This window comes from Gossypium hirsutum, chromosome D03 (genome assembly GCF_007990345.1).
Source record: "Gossypium hirsutum isolate 1008001.06 chromosome D03, Gossypium_hirsutum_v2.1, whole genome shotgun sequence".
NCBI classification, from domain to species: Eukaryota; Viridiplantae; Streptophyta; class Magnoliopsida; order Malvales; family Malvaceae; genus Gossypium; species Gossypium hirsutum.
The window spans coordinates 6908293-6923011 of NC_053439.1; the positions used below are offsets into that span (position 1 = coordinate 6908293).

The 14719-nt window shown below is 30.6% G+C and overlaps 1 protein-coding gene across 2 annotated transcripts; it reads right to left on the reverse strand.

The window, feature by feature from the left end:
• Positions 1 to 2739: 2739 nt before the first annotated feature.
• LOC107950599 (UDP-rhamnose/UDP-galactose transporter 4) lies at positions 2740 to 8448 on the reverse strand. 2 transcript variants are annotated; one of them, XM_041089707.1, is made up of 7 exons: positions 8177 to 8375; positions 7737 to 7782; positions 6849 to 7080; positions 4534 to 4718; positions 4254 to 4454; positions 3874 to 4035; positions 2740 to 3353 (listed from the first exon to the last, which is right to left on the reverse strand). In XM_041089707.1, exons 3-7 carry the CDS (start codon positions 6976 to 6978, stop codon positions 3030 to 3032), a joined length of 1002 nt encoding a protein of 333 aa, XP_040945641.1. In that variant the 5' UTR covers positions 6979 to 7080; positions 7737 to 7782; positions 8177 to 8375; the 3' UTR covers positions 2740 to 3029. The 2 variants fall into 2 exon arrangements, with proteins under 2 accessions (XP_040945641.1, XP_016740965.1); XM_016885476.2 differs by lacking the exon at positions 7737 to 7782 and having other exon boundaries at positions 8177 to 8448.
• Positions 8449 to 14719: the final 6271 nt, after the last annotated feature.

Sequence of the window (14719 nt, forward strand, 5' to 3'; positions counted from 1 at the left end):
GTGCTGGTTTTTTTTTTCATTTACAAAACTTCAACATGAAATTTTACTTTCTGACAGATATAGATAAATTTAATGTATATTGGGTTAGGTTATTTAAATGAAAGGAGAATTTTTATATAGAAAAAGGGTGGATGATGAAGAAGAAATTTGTTTGTAGTTAGAGAAATAGGGAAAAGGAAGTGGGTCTCAAAAGTGTTTATTTTGGGCCTTTCTTTGTTATAAAAAAGAGATGAGAATGAAAATCTTATCAAATGCCACACGAAAGAAATGATGGCTTCAAAGGTAAGGTGAGGTGAGGGGACCCCCCCCCCCTTCATTATCTTCCACATTCAAACACCCCTTTTTTTTTTTGTTTATATTGAAATTTTGGGCCTTATATTCATATCATGTCATACCTACTTTCTATGATCTCTCATTGAAATATATATATTTGATTCAAAACTTAGGGTCAATTCTTCTTTACTTTTGAAAAGTATTTTTAAAAAGTGTTGTGGAAAAGTACTTTTGAGAAGTGCTTTTGAAAAGTTTGGTTTAAAATTTAAGTGTTTAGCATTGCTGTCAAAAAGTACTTTTGAGAAATAAAAAGTCAATTTTAGACATGTTATTATCAAGTAACAAATATGTATTTAAATAATATTTAAATTAGTTAATATTATTATATTTTAGTAATAATATAAAAAATTATTATAACTTGTTAATATTTTAATAAATAAAATATAAATTGTAAATATTTTTTTTTATTTTTAATTAATTATTTTAACACAATTGTAATTAAGCACCAAGAAAAAAAGCAAAATACTATGTTATTGGAGGGGTGAAAAAGTAATTAAGCACCAAAAGTGTTTTTGAGAGAGGAAAAGCTAAAATTGTTAGCTTCTCATTTTTAGCTCATTTTCAGAAGTGCTTTTGAAAAGCACTTCTGAAAAGCTAAAAATTTCAGCCAAAAGTAGTTTGTTTTTCACAACTTTTCTTTCAAAAGTGCTTTTAGAGTCAAAAGTACTTTTTTTTAAGCAATGAAGAACTGACCCTAAATATGATGGTTTTACTTGTATTTGGTGTCTATTTCACTTTGGGTTATAAAAATTTGTATTTGGCATTTTGGAAGTAATTCCAATAATGAAATAAGCTTTGATAGGCCGATTTTGACTAGAATAAATATTTGTAAATTTCACACAAAATGGGTTGGATTTGTTTGTAAAGACGATGAGAGGATCCACCACTTCTTCAACCTAAATGCCATTAATGAGAACCTAAATGCTATAAATATACAAATATATATTTTGTTTGTTTGTAAATTTCACACAAAATGGGTTGGATTTGTTTGGAAGTAATTCCAAGTTGCTTGAGTTCCAAGGTGAAAAATAATGAGAACCTAAATGCTATAAATGCAGAAAGCTTAAAACACATGAATTGAAGTGATGCAAAAACCTAGTGCATGTATGTGCAGTGCAGTGCAGTGCAGCTGATTTCCAATGCCATTAATGGCTGTATTAACTCCTTTGACATCAATGCATCATTCCCCCCACCCCCCTCTTTCCTAAAATTTTCATTTGTTTCCAAGGAATTTATGACCAAATCTGGTCATCATGCATCTGTAGATTTACTTATGAATTGGGCTGAATCAACTCTTGGTAAATTCCCCTTCTTCTTTTTTCCTTACTTATTTAGAAAATATTATTATATTAGAATTTATATATATTCTTTCTTAATTAAATTTAAATTTTTTTTATTTATCAATAATAATTCTAAGTTAGACTTATGAAATTCAACAATTAGCTTGGCTCTACCATGGAGGCATTGGCTCAGTTGGGAAAAGTGAAAGTCCTAGATCTTAAGTACACAAGTTCCAAACTCACCATTCGTAATTTTATGCGCGGGTCTCAAAGTATCACTATGTGCAGTTGTCATGTGAGTTTAGTTCAATTTATTGGCTTTAATCTAGACCGTAGAGGTTCTTAGTCTGATTTTGTTGTAATGATTTGATTCTACTTTGTGATTCCTCATATAATCTGTATTGTAATAGTTAGTTTGATACTTGCAATTATTCAAACATATATTTGTATTTGTACTTTGATTGGGCTTTGACACACTTTCAGAAAAAAAACAAGTAGCTTAGCTCTAAATTACAAGATTATTTGTATTGAAAAATTTTCAATTATTCGGTGAAATTCCCATCCTATATTTTCACTTATAGATGTAATAAATACGCGTAATACATCATTTGGTATTTTGTTTCTAACGTGATATTTGTGTTTTTCTTTGGTCAAATATAGTGTCTATATTTAACAAAAGTTATACATTTTAGTATGCACAAGTATAAAATTTTTAATGTTAACTTCAAATTTTAAGGTTGATTTAATGAAAATTTATAATTAATAAATAATATTAACAGCTTTCCTTCATCAAATCAATCCTAAAATTTTAAGAAAAACTAAACCTATCAAACTTTGTCCAACAAAATAAACACGTAAACAAATAAATCCACAATTAGCACTAAATATTCTATTAATTAATTATAATTTTCACTAAATAAACCCTAAAACCTGAATTAAATCTCAAAAAGTTAATAATAATATCAAAATGGTCACATTATACCAACTTAGGTATTAAACCTAAAAATAAAAGCATTTAGTAAATTAAATTTTTAAGGTTACTCGAATTCAAGTAAATTACTTTATTAGACAAATGAATAAATTATATCAAAAACCTGGTTTAATTATCAAAATCAGAGAAAGTAGATTGAAAAGCAAGGAAATAAATTACTATAGAAAATATTATTAGTGAAAAAAATACCCTTTTTACAGGGAATTTGCTCCCTCTCTCAACACCATCTTTTCACTTGAATAAATTAAAGGACAACACAATGATAAACCATGATTTGTGAAAAAAGAGAAAAAAAAAAAACAACCAATATAGTAATAAATTGGAACTTTGATCCTCTAGGTGAAAATAGATTCCCGGAATCTGCTTGACTTAGTTAAAAATGGCTTTAGTTTCCCTTTTACTTTGTTAAACCCTTGAATGAATTTTCAGACCTCTTCTGTCTCGGTGGAATCTGATAACTCCTGTTTATGTAATTTGTTGCTTGGAGCTGAATAAATCCGACGTTCTTTTCCACCCGGTTTGGAGGAGGCATTACCATACCAGACCATCCCTACGACTGCGATGACCATACCGAGAATTACATGTAGATTGAGACCTTCTTTCCCGAAGAAAATAAACCCTAAGAGGAGAACAAGAATAGTCTTCATATGGCCAAGCACTTGGAATGATACGGCCGTGAACCTGCCGATGCAGATGAATTGGCTGAGGTTGGTCCCGACGGCAATGGTACATGACATGATTAAGAAAAACTGCAAGCAGAGATATCATTTAGATTAGCTCATGATTAAGCTATTGTTGGCTTCTATTTTTTAAAAAAAGAAAAATTATGGACAACTTCATCCAAATAGGTAGAATCATTCTTTACCCTTGGTGGTTTTTAAAGAAAAATGCATATCCACGAGTCAAGCTTCTTCAAGAACATTATAAAAGCACTTAATATAGCTTGATGATAGCAACTTCAATGCAATGAAACTGGCTCTTTTACATCATTAGTCTAAGCTAAATCCGATGGAAGTAGCGCAATAGCTACCCTAGGCAATGAGAGTATCGCTCGAGAAATATTCCTCTTTTTCATTAGGAAAGTTTGCTTGGAATGAAGCGCTAGAATATTGTGGTTCCCACCATTTAATTTGAAGGCATAAACATAACATGCATTAAATAATAGAATCAGATGCACTGACTTCATGAGAATGCATGCAGGTGGAAATGGAGCAGAGGAGCAGTCTTGCTACCAACTAAAAATCTAGTCAACACTGATAAGAACCTTACCATTGATATCACAGAGTAGTCATAAGCATAAACCTTTTTCTCTGTTAACCAGTAGTCCACAAAAGGACCAACTAAGAGCAGGCTTGCAGCTTGTACTGGAGCAGTATGTCCCAATAAGTCGAAAGATCCTAAAGAATGCTTGCGTTGAAGAAAATGCACATACTGCAAAAATAAATAAGAAAAAAGAAAAGACCAAATATATCAATCCATGTAACAAAATAAGGTATGGCAGGTGTTTCATTTATAGAATGGATTGAGCTTGTGACATATGCATTCTGAACTTTGTTCAATCACAAAGTTATTTGATGGTACTATCCAAAATATTTTTCCAACTTATTGCACCTTAAGTAAAATCAGGATAGTATTGCAGATCTACTTACATACTGCTGGAGGGCTGTGCTCCAAATTGCTATTACAGCAGCTAAAAAACCCTTGAGATTGACACTCACATCCGTAACAGTACAGACAGCAACTCCAACGAGAACTAATAGTATGCTAAGCTTTGTGTCCCTTGAGTAGCGGACCTTGTCAAAAACAACTTCCAGAAAGCATGATACCGGAATCATGCTCAGCTTTGCTATCTGCAAATAAGTTTTATACAAAAAATATGTAACATAACTTCCAGAAGATCAAACATATAGCTAAGTTGCAAAAACTGACCTGATAGAAGCCCACAGAATTCCACATCAGACTCACATTCATTCCAACAATAGAAAAGTTTGCAAACAAGACAAACTTGAGAAGTTCGGGTAATGGTAGATAAGAGCCCTGAATGTAACCCAGCCATCTAAGAAGAACAGTCAACAAGGTTGTTGTGGCAAAATGCAAACCAGTTAATGTTGTAGCTGCAGCAAAGTATTAAACGGGGCACAACATCAGGGTTGTTGGAAAGGTAAAATTTCTTAAAATCGACATGCTTCATCAGAATTTATACAGTCAAAACATGTTATTTTTTCATATGTAAGGTCTTTTTTTTGGTATTTAAGGAATTTCAGCTAGACAATGGGAGGTAGCTCTTGTTTGTCTCACAAATCTCACCCTGCCCCATTCAAGGATTTGAACCCTGCTCATTTGGGTCTTTTCACACAGAAGCTGAAGAACAAAATAATGAAAATGATAGCTTCAGCCAGTCATAATAGGTCTCCCATTGTGAAGGCATTATATCTCTGCATATTGGTAATGCTAAAAACTTGTTTGGTATCTTCCAATCAATTTCTTATACGCATATGGCCATTTTTCTTTTACAATATTTGTTTAAAATATGCTTAGATTCCATATAAGGCAAAAAAAATACCAGATGTGCATATTTACTTTGTCAAAACACAACTTCAAAATATCATCAAATAACTTCAATCACTGAGATAAGTCCAGAGGGTTAAGCAATATCAATCATTATATCTTTCCACATAAATATCATATCTCTAAACAAAATTGTCTATTCCAATATAGAAAGATTTGGCTTATATCTTCTTCTATGGTTCAAATATCTGTTCATGTCCATAACAGCTACTAAGCCTTTCCAAAAATTTACGGCCAACTTAGATTTGGAAACTATTTTCCATTTTCCATTGCTGTTTATCTAAATATAATCAATAAAAAGAAACGAGCTAAATTTATGGAACCCTTGTATTCTAGTTTTTTTTTCTGGAAATTGAAGGAAAAAAGAATTTTAACTAGCACCGATTTTTTATTTATTATCTTCGAGATATAAAGTTAAAATGAAAATGGAATATTTCCAAAAGTAAACAAGCTTTAAGCTGTGTCCATCAAAACCTAAACCAAAAATTGGAGAGACACAGTTTATCCAAGTTTAAGGTGGTAATCTTTTAAGATGGATGTTCCGAAAATTTGGAGATTGTCAGGAAATTAGCTGAAAATCAAATGTACAGTTAACAGTCAAGAAATTTACAATCATGATGGATTCGATCGATGATGGATCTTGACTTTAAACTTTGACAAGGTTGAAGTATATTCAATTAACAATAGCAAAAATATTTTTAGATGTAGCATATGACAGCAAACTTAATTACAAGTATCCTATATGTAAATGTATAGTGAAAAGAATTTAGTAGTAGATCTTATGATTTTTACTTGCAAATCAGTAGGAACATTCTTTATCGAACTAAAATTATTATATCTTTTTACAGTGTTAACACATTATGTAGTCATATATAATGATTTAAAGTATTAAAGTAAAGGAGATATACATAAAAAGGAAATATTTTTTAAAATAATAAAGATTAAATTTTAGACCAATACAATAGAGACTTTCATATGACAAGTTGAAACCTTCTAATTTTTTACATGGTATTTTTGAATCATGGAAAATGAAATGGTACTTAAGCTAATAATGTTAACTGTTTTGCCGTATAACATTTTCAAAGAGCATGCAGGATACAACTGGAACTTTCGAAAGGGGAAAAAAAGAAAGAAAATGGTCCCAAAACTAGAATAGTTGTCAATTGGGTTTTAGCTATTATAGTACTCCTATATGTTTAAATCTATATGTTTGTGAAACTATAGTGTTGACAAACTTATTCATTTTAAACTGAAAATCATTTATGACAAGTAAACCAAGTTAATAGTTGTAATGTTGATAAGGTTTAGATACAAAAATGTTTATCACTAATATCCCGTAGATGACAGTCATCATACATAAAGAATAACGAATATGAACATAAATTTTGGATCGACTAGTCAAAAATTATTACTTTTGAGTATATAAAGGAGAAAAGAATATAGGAAGATCATCAACTTCATAGATTTCTCCATGCTTTTCCTTTTCTAATAAACAAAACGGGAAAACCAGATCAATGTATGTTACTACATAAACTATTATTCTTGCTACTCTGTTTCTCCCTTTTAGGCTGATCATATGTAGTCATATCCATGGACCAAAAAAGTGATTGTTAGACATGTAATGCAAAGGCAAAGATTATCAAAGTTTGCAGGTAAAATGTTCACTCGAAACATACCAAAACTGAAGCCATATGTAGCCATCAAGGCTTTATTGACCATGATTATACCCACAGATGTGACAACATTGAAAAACCATGAGGCCACATCGAGCGCTGCCTTCCTGTCAGCCTTGTTTACAGAGGACATTATTAACTATAGTCTCCAAATAATCAAACAGAGTCTTTGTTTCTCAATTTTCATGCAAGAAGAAACCGAAGCTCAGGTGTCAAAAATAAGCAGCAGCTGTACCTGTATAAACAAATTATTTGCAAAATCAGAAGGTTAAAGAAGAACAAACTAGCATCCTCCTGTATTAAAGACAATGAAGAATGTTTCCTTTTTCAGGAATAATAATAACAGAAAAAAGTTAGCAGCATACATTTACAATACATACATTTTCAAAAACACTTTTAGAGGAAGAGATAACAGGTACAATGATCTCTTACGAGTCTGGGAGAGATCTGTTGGGAAACCGCCATCAGAGGAATTTAAATTCAACTTTATAGTTTGAGAATAATTTAAAGAAGCTGGATCTGGGTTTTTGCCGGTTCTACTTAAAATTTTTGAAAAGTCAAGACTAAATTTAAGACTTCAAATTTTACTTATTAAGATTGGTATTTGTCAAATCCAATCAAATTAAAACATGAAAAGCAAAAAATTTCTCCAGTAACTAGTCTCAAATCAAGAGTTTTAAGCCAGTTAAAATTTTGATATCAAAATCCAAATTTCATTATTCCATTAAAATCTCGGCAACAAGAAGCAAATAATGCGAGAACTAGGGCATCTTCATTGCTTTTTCCTTCCTTAATCAAACAAATTTTTATTTATTTGGGCACCCGTTATCTGCTCTATTTCTATCTCAAATAATAATAAATAATGCACGGGATCAAAAGTTGAAACCTTACCAGCTACAAAATTTGAAATGCTTGCCAAGATCTAAACTAATAAAACCTGATACCAAAATTTTCAGTTGAAAAAATAAGCGATAATTTTTTTTAGATTTTATGCATCCACTAAAATTTAAAAAAAAATAGATCATATAAAAATGGAAAAAAATGTTATTTCTCAGCTGATCCATCACTCTTTAACGTTTACTTAATTACGCTTCATTTCTCAAACAGAAAAAAAAAAATCACGAGCAATTTCAATACAAAATTAGCAAATTGAAAACCAAAAAAAAAGGGTCTAATTAATCAGAATAAAAATGCATTAACCGGAAATTTAATATACCAAAAAGAAGAAGAAGAAGAAGAAGAAGATAGATTCACAACATACATAGAAAATAAAAGGAACTAACTTTTTTTTTTTGTTGTTTTAAATTTTACACGAAATAAATTTAACGAACCTGGGACAGGAAGAAGAGGAAGCAAAGCAGAGAGTCTAAATGAAGTCCTCTCGGGATTTGCGGAGTAAATAAGAAAGCTTTTATAAAAAAAAAAAGTTTAAAGAGAGAGAGAAATATATTTTTGGTGTTATATTTGGATTTCAAATGAGTTTCTTGTTCATTGTCTCCCCCAATTAGAAAAAAGGGGAAAATTGAGAGATGAATAGAGTTTAGAGACAAGAGAAGTAAATAAATAAATAATAAAATCAATCTTAATTATTACTATGGAATTTGGGTGTCCAATAATAATAAATGTCTTTTAAGGCCATTATTATTTAACAAGAATGTGTTTATTTCCCCAACTAGTCATTTTCTTGTTTCTTTTCATTATTTTAAATTCCAATTTATGCATTACTTCTCGATTATAATGAAAATGAAGGGAAATGGATTACTATAATTTGATGGTTGCTTATTGTTTACCCATTTCTTTTTGGGTCCCTATTTTTTTATGCTTTCTTTTTCACATCTAATAATTGGTTTAGGAATAGAATTTATTATACAATTTATGAAAATAAAATGTGTATGAAATGACACCCATAATGACGGTTTTTTTTAAAAAAAAACTTAAATATAGTGTTTTTAATATTTTTTATTAAATTCGAGTAATTTCAACATTCATGATTTGCGAGTTTAGTGGCTTAATAAATTATCACATGAGTCCATGCTTGCGTGTCATAAGGAAAGTTGTGTAAAGTGTAAACAACAATAGCTTCACTTCCATAAATGTCGAGTTCAGGGTTATTTTATAAGGAAAGATGGTTTCATTTCATACGAAAGAGGGGAGGTTCAAAACTGAACTAATACAACATCCTAGCAAATACTAGGAGAAAAGCAACCAATAAACATCACCAAATGCTAAAAATCAGAACCAATTAAACCATTTAAAAGTAGGATTACGAGAGGGATCATTACCATGTAAAGAGGAATTCATATACATTCTACTAAAAGGCATTAACCATTTATAGAGGGGCCTATATAAATGCATATGATCCCATCTACCATACTAGTCCCCTAATACCACTGATAAAAGACTCAAAATGACACTTGGTGACGATGACATTAGGTACAAGAACCAAAAGTTGAAATAAAAAACGAATCGACAAAAACAGGCTTAGAAAAAAAAGCTTGAATAGAAAAACAAGACTAGTGACCAACTGTTCCACAACCAAACAACTGGTCACCTTAACAAACTATTAAACTAAAGAATAAATTAACAAAACCTACTCGAGATCTTCTATCGAAGGTTCGAGTAGGCTATCAGAAAAGTAGAAATGGTTAATAGTAGCTTACTGTTCCACAACCAAACAACTAGTTACCTTAACAAACCACTAAACTAAAGACTAAATCAACAAAACCTACTAAGATCTCCTACCGGAGGTCCGATCAGGCCACTAGAGATGTAGAAACGACTAAGGGCGGCTCACTGGAGCTTGAAACTAGCCTTGAAATGTCTCTCTTTTACCTTGAGAATGCACATAAGAAGAAGATGGCTACAGGTTTTCAGAATAAAGGCAACACTAGCACCAAACTTTGTCAACTAAAAATAAGGGAGTTGAGGGACTGAATAGGACAACCAAACATACAATGATGAAAAGGAGAGGGAGATCTATCAAATACCTACCCTCGTGGTCGGAAAAGCCACTAGAATTAATTGCTACAACTCTTCTTGAGAGAGCAAAACAAGAGAGAACTTTATAAACGAGAGATAATATTTATCAATCATAGTTTAGATGGCTAGATTTACCTATGGAAATTTATTTCCCTGTTGTCCCTACCAACTTATTTAGTAAGTAGAAGTCGATAAGTATAAGATTTGACTTCTACTCTATAAATACCCACTCATTTATATTTTCTTCCCACCTAAAATCATCTTTAACTCTTTTTTTTGGAGGAAAAAGAGGTTGCATTAAGGTTTAAGGAAAAAAAATAGCAAATTGTGCAATCAATGTGATAAAATTTTCTAGTCAAATAGTTTTAATTTTGTTATTTTTCAAAAATATTTTAAAGATATTTGAAATTTAATAGCAACTTTTTTTATGAAATTTTAAACAACGGGATGATTGTGTTGTTCATGATCAACATAATCTAAAATTCTTAGAGGTCAATGCACGTACCAAAAAGCACTTGAAGAAGGTTGGTTTGTATGTGCTTGTAGATGAAGAAATTTTCAAACCAATTACAAAGCATTACGTATCAAGTCGAAATTATCATAAACAAAAAAGATGACATCACATTCTGTCATGTAATTAATCTCTAGAGTGAACTAGAAGCACAATATCGTGATATCCTTAAGTAAGAAGAAATCATCTAGGCCTTAAAATTATGAGTCAACTGGTTCATTGAAGGGGAACGAAACACAAAGTTTTTACACCTTACCACGATAAAGAGATGCAACTATAAAAAAAATTGTAGGCCTAAATGATTCAAATGAGAGGTAGGTCGTAGATAGAAACGAGATAGAAATGATAATTCAAGAGTACTTCATGAACATTTTGTTACATCCTCAAAACCCCCTTGGTCGTAAATAAAATGAGATAAAACCTTATCGAAAAAAGGTATAAGATCAAAGAAAATAAAAGTTGCAATATATCAAAAGAGAGTTAAATCAAGAAACATCACATGATGTATTAAGGAAGGGACTAAATCGTAAATATGTGATTTTTTTGGCTCAAGTGTAAATATTCAAAATTTAGGGGATTGAAGTGTAAAAATAAGAAAGTTGAAGGACCAAAAGTGAAAATAATCTAATTTACTAAGATATGGAATTGGCATGCAGGGACCAAATTGAATAGGTGAAGAATTATGAGGGACTAAATCGTAATTTTATCAAATTAAGTGATGATTCAAGGATGGAATTTTAAAAAATCATAAAGGGTAAAATGGTCAATTAGCAAGAGGGAGAATTCTATAATGTAATGATGATGTTGATGATATTTTGGTGATTTCTTTTAATTAATTAGTTAAATATTATTTTATTAATATTTTACTTAGATATTTGTTATTATTTTATTTAGAAAATGGTAGTATAAAAAGAAAGGAAGGATGAAGGAAATTTATCATCCTTCCAACGTGAGTAAAAAGGTGAGAAAGAAAGTTTTCTTTCCTTTATAATTTAGTCATTTTCCATGAAAACCTACATTTTTACCCAAAATTTTTGAAAATTTCCTTAGATATTAAAGAGAGAAGATGAAGTAGAGATTCTAGAGAATATGTTCATCAATTTAGAAGTAAGAAAATAGTAGATTAAAGTGGAGAGAATGAAAAGAAAAGGAAGGAAAGTGGTGAAGATGAGAAATGCATAGAAATGAAGAAGAAATGAAGAAATTCTTGACAAAGGAGGTAAGTTTCATACTAAACCTACCTGTATTTCAATAGATTGAGTTAAAGATGTTTTGAGTGAGATGTATGAAACATGTATTTAATCTAAATACTAGAGAAATAGAAAGTATTTGATGAAGAATAGAGACTTAAAACACTAAATTGGTAAGAGAGAATGTGATTTGTATGGTGACAAGTACTAAGATTAAGAAATGAATATGTAATCTACACATAAACATAAGTGACTAAATTGTATAGTAATCAAAAGTATGGCAATTATGTGTGATTGAATGAAAGATAGTGCAAAGTACCTTGGAAAAGAAAATATTTTCATTAAAACAGTTTGGATAGCAGCAGTGACTTAACTTTGAAAATTCACCTAAAATTATAGAAATTTAGTTAGATCTTGAATTAAATATGGAATTAAAGCTTATTTAGTCTAGTTTCATATGGCAGAAACGGTGAAAGAAACATGATTTTATAGTTTGAGATATATTAATTTTTGTGAAACAAAATCAGAGTGGATTTGGGTTCCCCTGTTTTGACTTTGGAAAATCATAAAAATTTGTAAAAAAAATTATTATGAGTTTAAATTTATATGTTTAAATTATTAATGAGTCTAATTTCAATAGAAACAAACAAAAAAAATCATCCAATCCCCGTACTAAGAGATAATTAATTTTTAGTAAAGAAATGTCGAAGCTGTCAAGCAACAGAACAGGGAAAAATTTGAATAATTTACTGTACTGATTGACTAAATTATAAATTATGAAATTTTTATGGTAAAAATAAATTTGAGTCTAGTTTCAAAAACATCAAGCGAATCTTAATTTCGAATTCTGTAGCTCAATATATAAATAATTTAGTAACTATGACTCAAGTGGATAGCTTTGATATGAACATATAAGTAAATAGTGAAATTATAGACAATGTTACATATAAGCATGTTATATACTAAAAGCTAAAGATTCTAATAAATATATACATAAATGATGTGGAATGGAGAGGAGAAGGAGGAAAAAAAATATATGACTATATATATATAGTAGATGAATATGAAATGTTTCGAAATGGTTGTAAGTGATGGAATGATTAATACATGTGAGTATGTTTAAACAAATTAATAAAATAATAAGTGAATAAGTGTTAATTGATGTGATATTGAATTCTTGTTAAAATTTTATGAAGAATTAAATTGATTGGCACAAATTAGGAATAAATATGAAATATATATAAAGTGGGTAAACTATTTTGAAAGTGCAAGTCTTTCAATGGTCTAATTTGTAAAACTTTAATATTTGTGTTAATTTGATAAACTTTGTTATCTTTGATTGAATATCATGTTTTTATGAGGACTTGAGATTAGAAATAGATGTAAGTGGATGATATGTAAAATGAAGTGGCAGTTATGACATCTGAATACGGTTCAGGTAATGATATAAAAAAATAAAAATAAAGCATGGAACTTGTAAGAAAATGGAGACGATGTCACGATGACAAGTTCGCCATGTCACAACGTGGAAACCCCAGCGTCGCGATGACAGTTCAAAATTTTTTATGAACTATACAATTTGGCCTTTGATTAATTGTGGATGTTTTAATGAGCTCTTTTAACTCATGATTAGTTCTATCGTAAATTCAATTATTACTGAAATGAGTTAATGATCTATATTAATTAAATAATATGATACATTGATGTGAAATTTGTAGTAGTTGCTTCGGCAACGAATGTGACATCCTGATGCCTTGACTCGGCAACCGGGTCAAGTATGGGGGTGTTACACGTTTTCTACTAAAAAATATTTTAATCTCATCCCTAGTGAGATAAATCTTAGTTGGCCCTAATTTTTGAATGGAGATAAATAAGAACTGCATGTTAAAATCACCAATGTGGATGTTTCCAAAGTTGTTTGGTCTTTTAGACCAATTAAAGCCCCAAGACTAGATGGATTGCACCCTTTCCTCTACTAGAGATGATTGTCCCAAGTTAAAGACAAGATCATCTTTATTGTGACCAAGATTTTCTGTAACTCTAATCATGAAATACATCTCCACTACTTCAACTAGGGTCTTATTGATTATCCAAATACAATGCTTCCAACCTTCTTGTGGGATTAGGTAAGAAGATCTCTTGTCTCCTTATATCTTTGTCTTGTACATAAATTTCCTTAATCTCTAAATCCTCAAAGAAGTGGACTAGAGAACATGGTAACTCATTTGTGACAGAAATAGCCTTATTTTATGACACCATTTTCCCCCAAAAATGGACAAGAAAATTATCAAGACTGTTAAATAAACTTGACTTGTTTATGAAGGAATAATGCCAAATCATCAAATTTCACAAGAAATCTTGGGTCACTAACACCCTGAATATTAAGGAGACATTATAACTTGGGAAATATCTTGGATTCCCTATCTACACCAAAAGGGTATCATGGCGACTACAACATCATCATTGGTAGAGTTTGGAATAAGCTTATTTATTAAAAAAAACAAATCTCCTTTCACTAGTAAGAAGTGTAACACCGCTTGTCTGACTCGATCGTCAGGTCTGAGTTACAAGCTGTCACATTTGTTTTCGAAGCAATTCCCATCAAAATACAGTAAATATGTCAATCAACAAACATTTATGACTTAAACACATTCATAATATGATTCATAACTAAATCTGAGCCTTAATTGAGCTTACAAAAGCTGTTTTGTTGACCTGAGCATAAATTAGGACCAAATTGCAAAGTTTTGAAAATCCAGGGTCGACATTGTGACGTTGCCTCCTCCATGTAGTGATGTCGCAAAATAGTTTTCCATGTTGTGATGTCCAGCCACTTGACATTGGGACATCACAAACTGTCTACCGACATTGTGACGAAGAGAGTTTCTTGTCTCGACTTGAACTCTATTTTGATACATTTTAGGCCATTTGGTACCTATTCCATGTCAAGCCAAACCATTAGCACAATTGGTGCATAAATGCACACTTATATCATTGACAAAACCAATCGAAAAACATGTCTAAACATTCATTTAACTATTTTTAAACTCCCATTCTAACATTTCCACAAATTTGGCAACAACAAATCAATCCAAGCTATACCAATTCAATCAACCAATCCTTGGTTTATTAACCATCCAAAATCATCATTTTTCCATGCTTTATCGCAATAAAAATACCATTCAAATAATGTT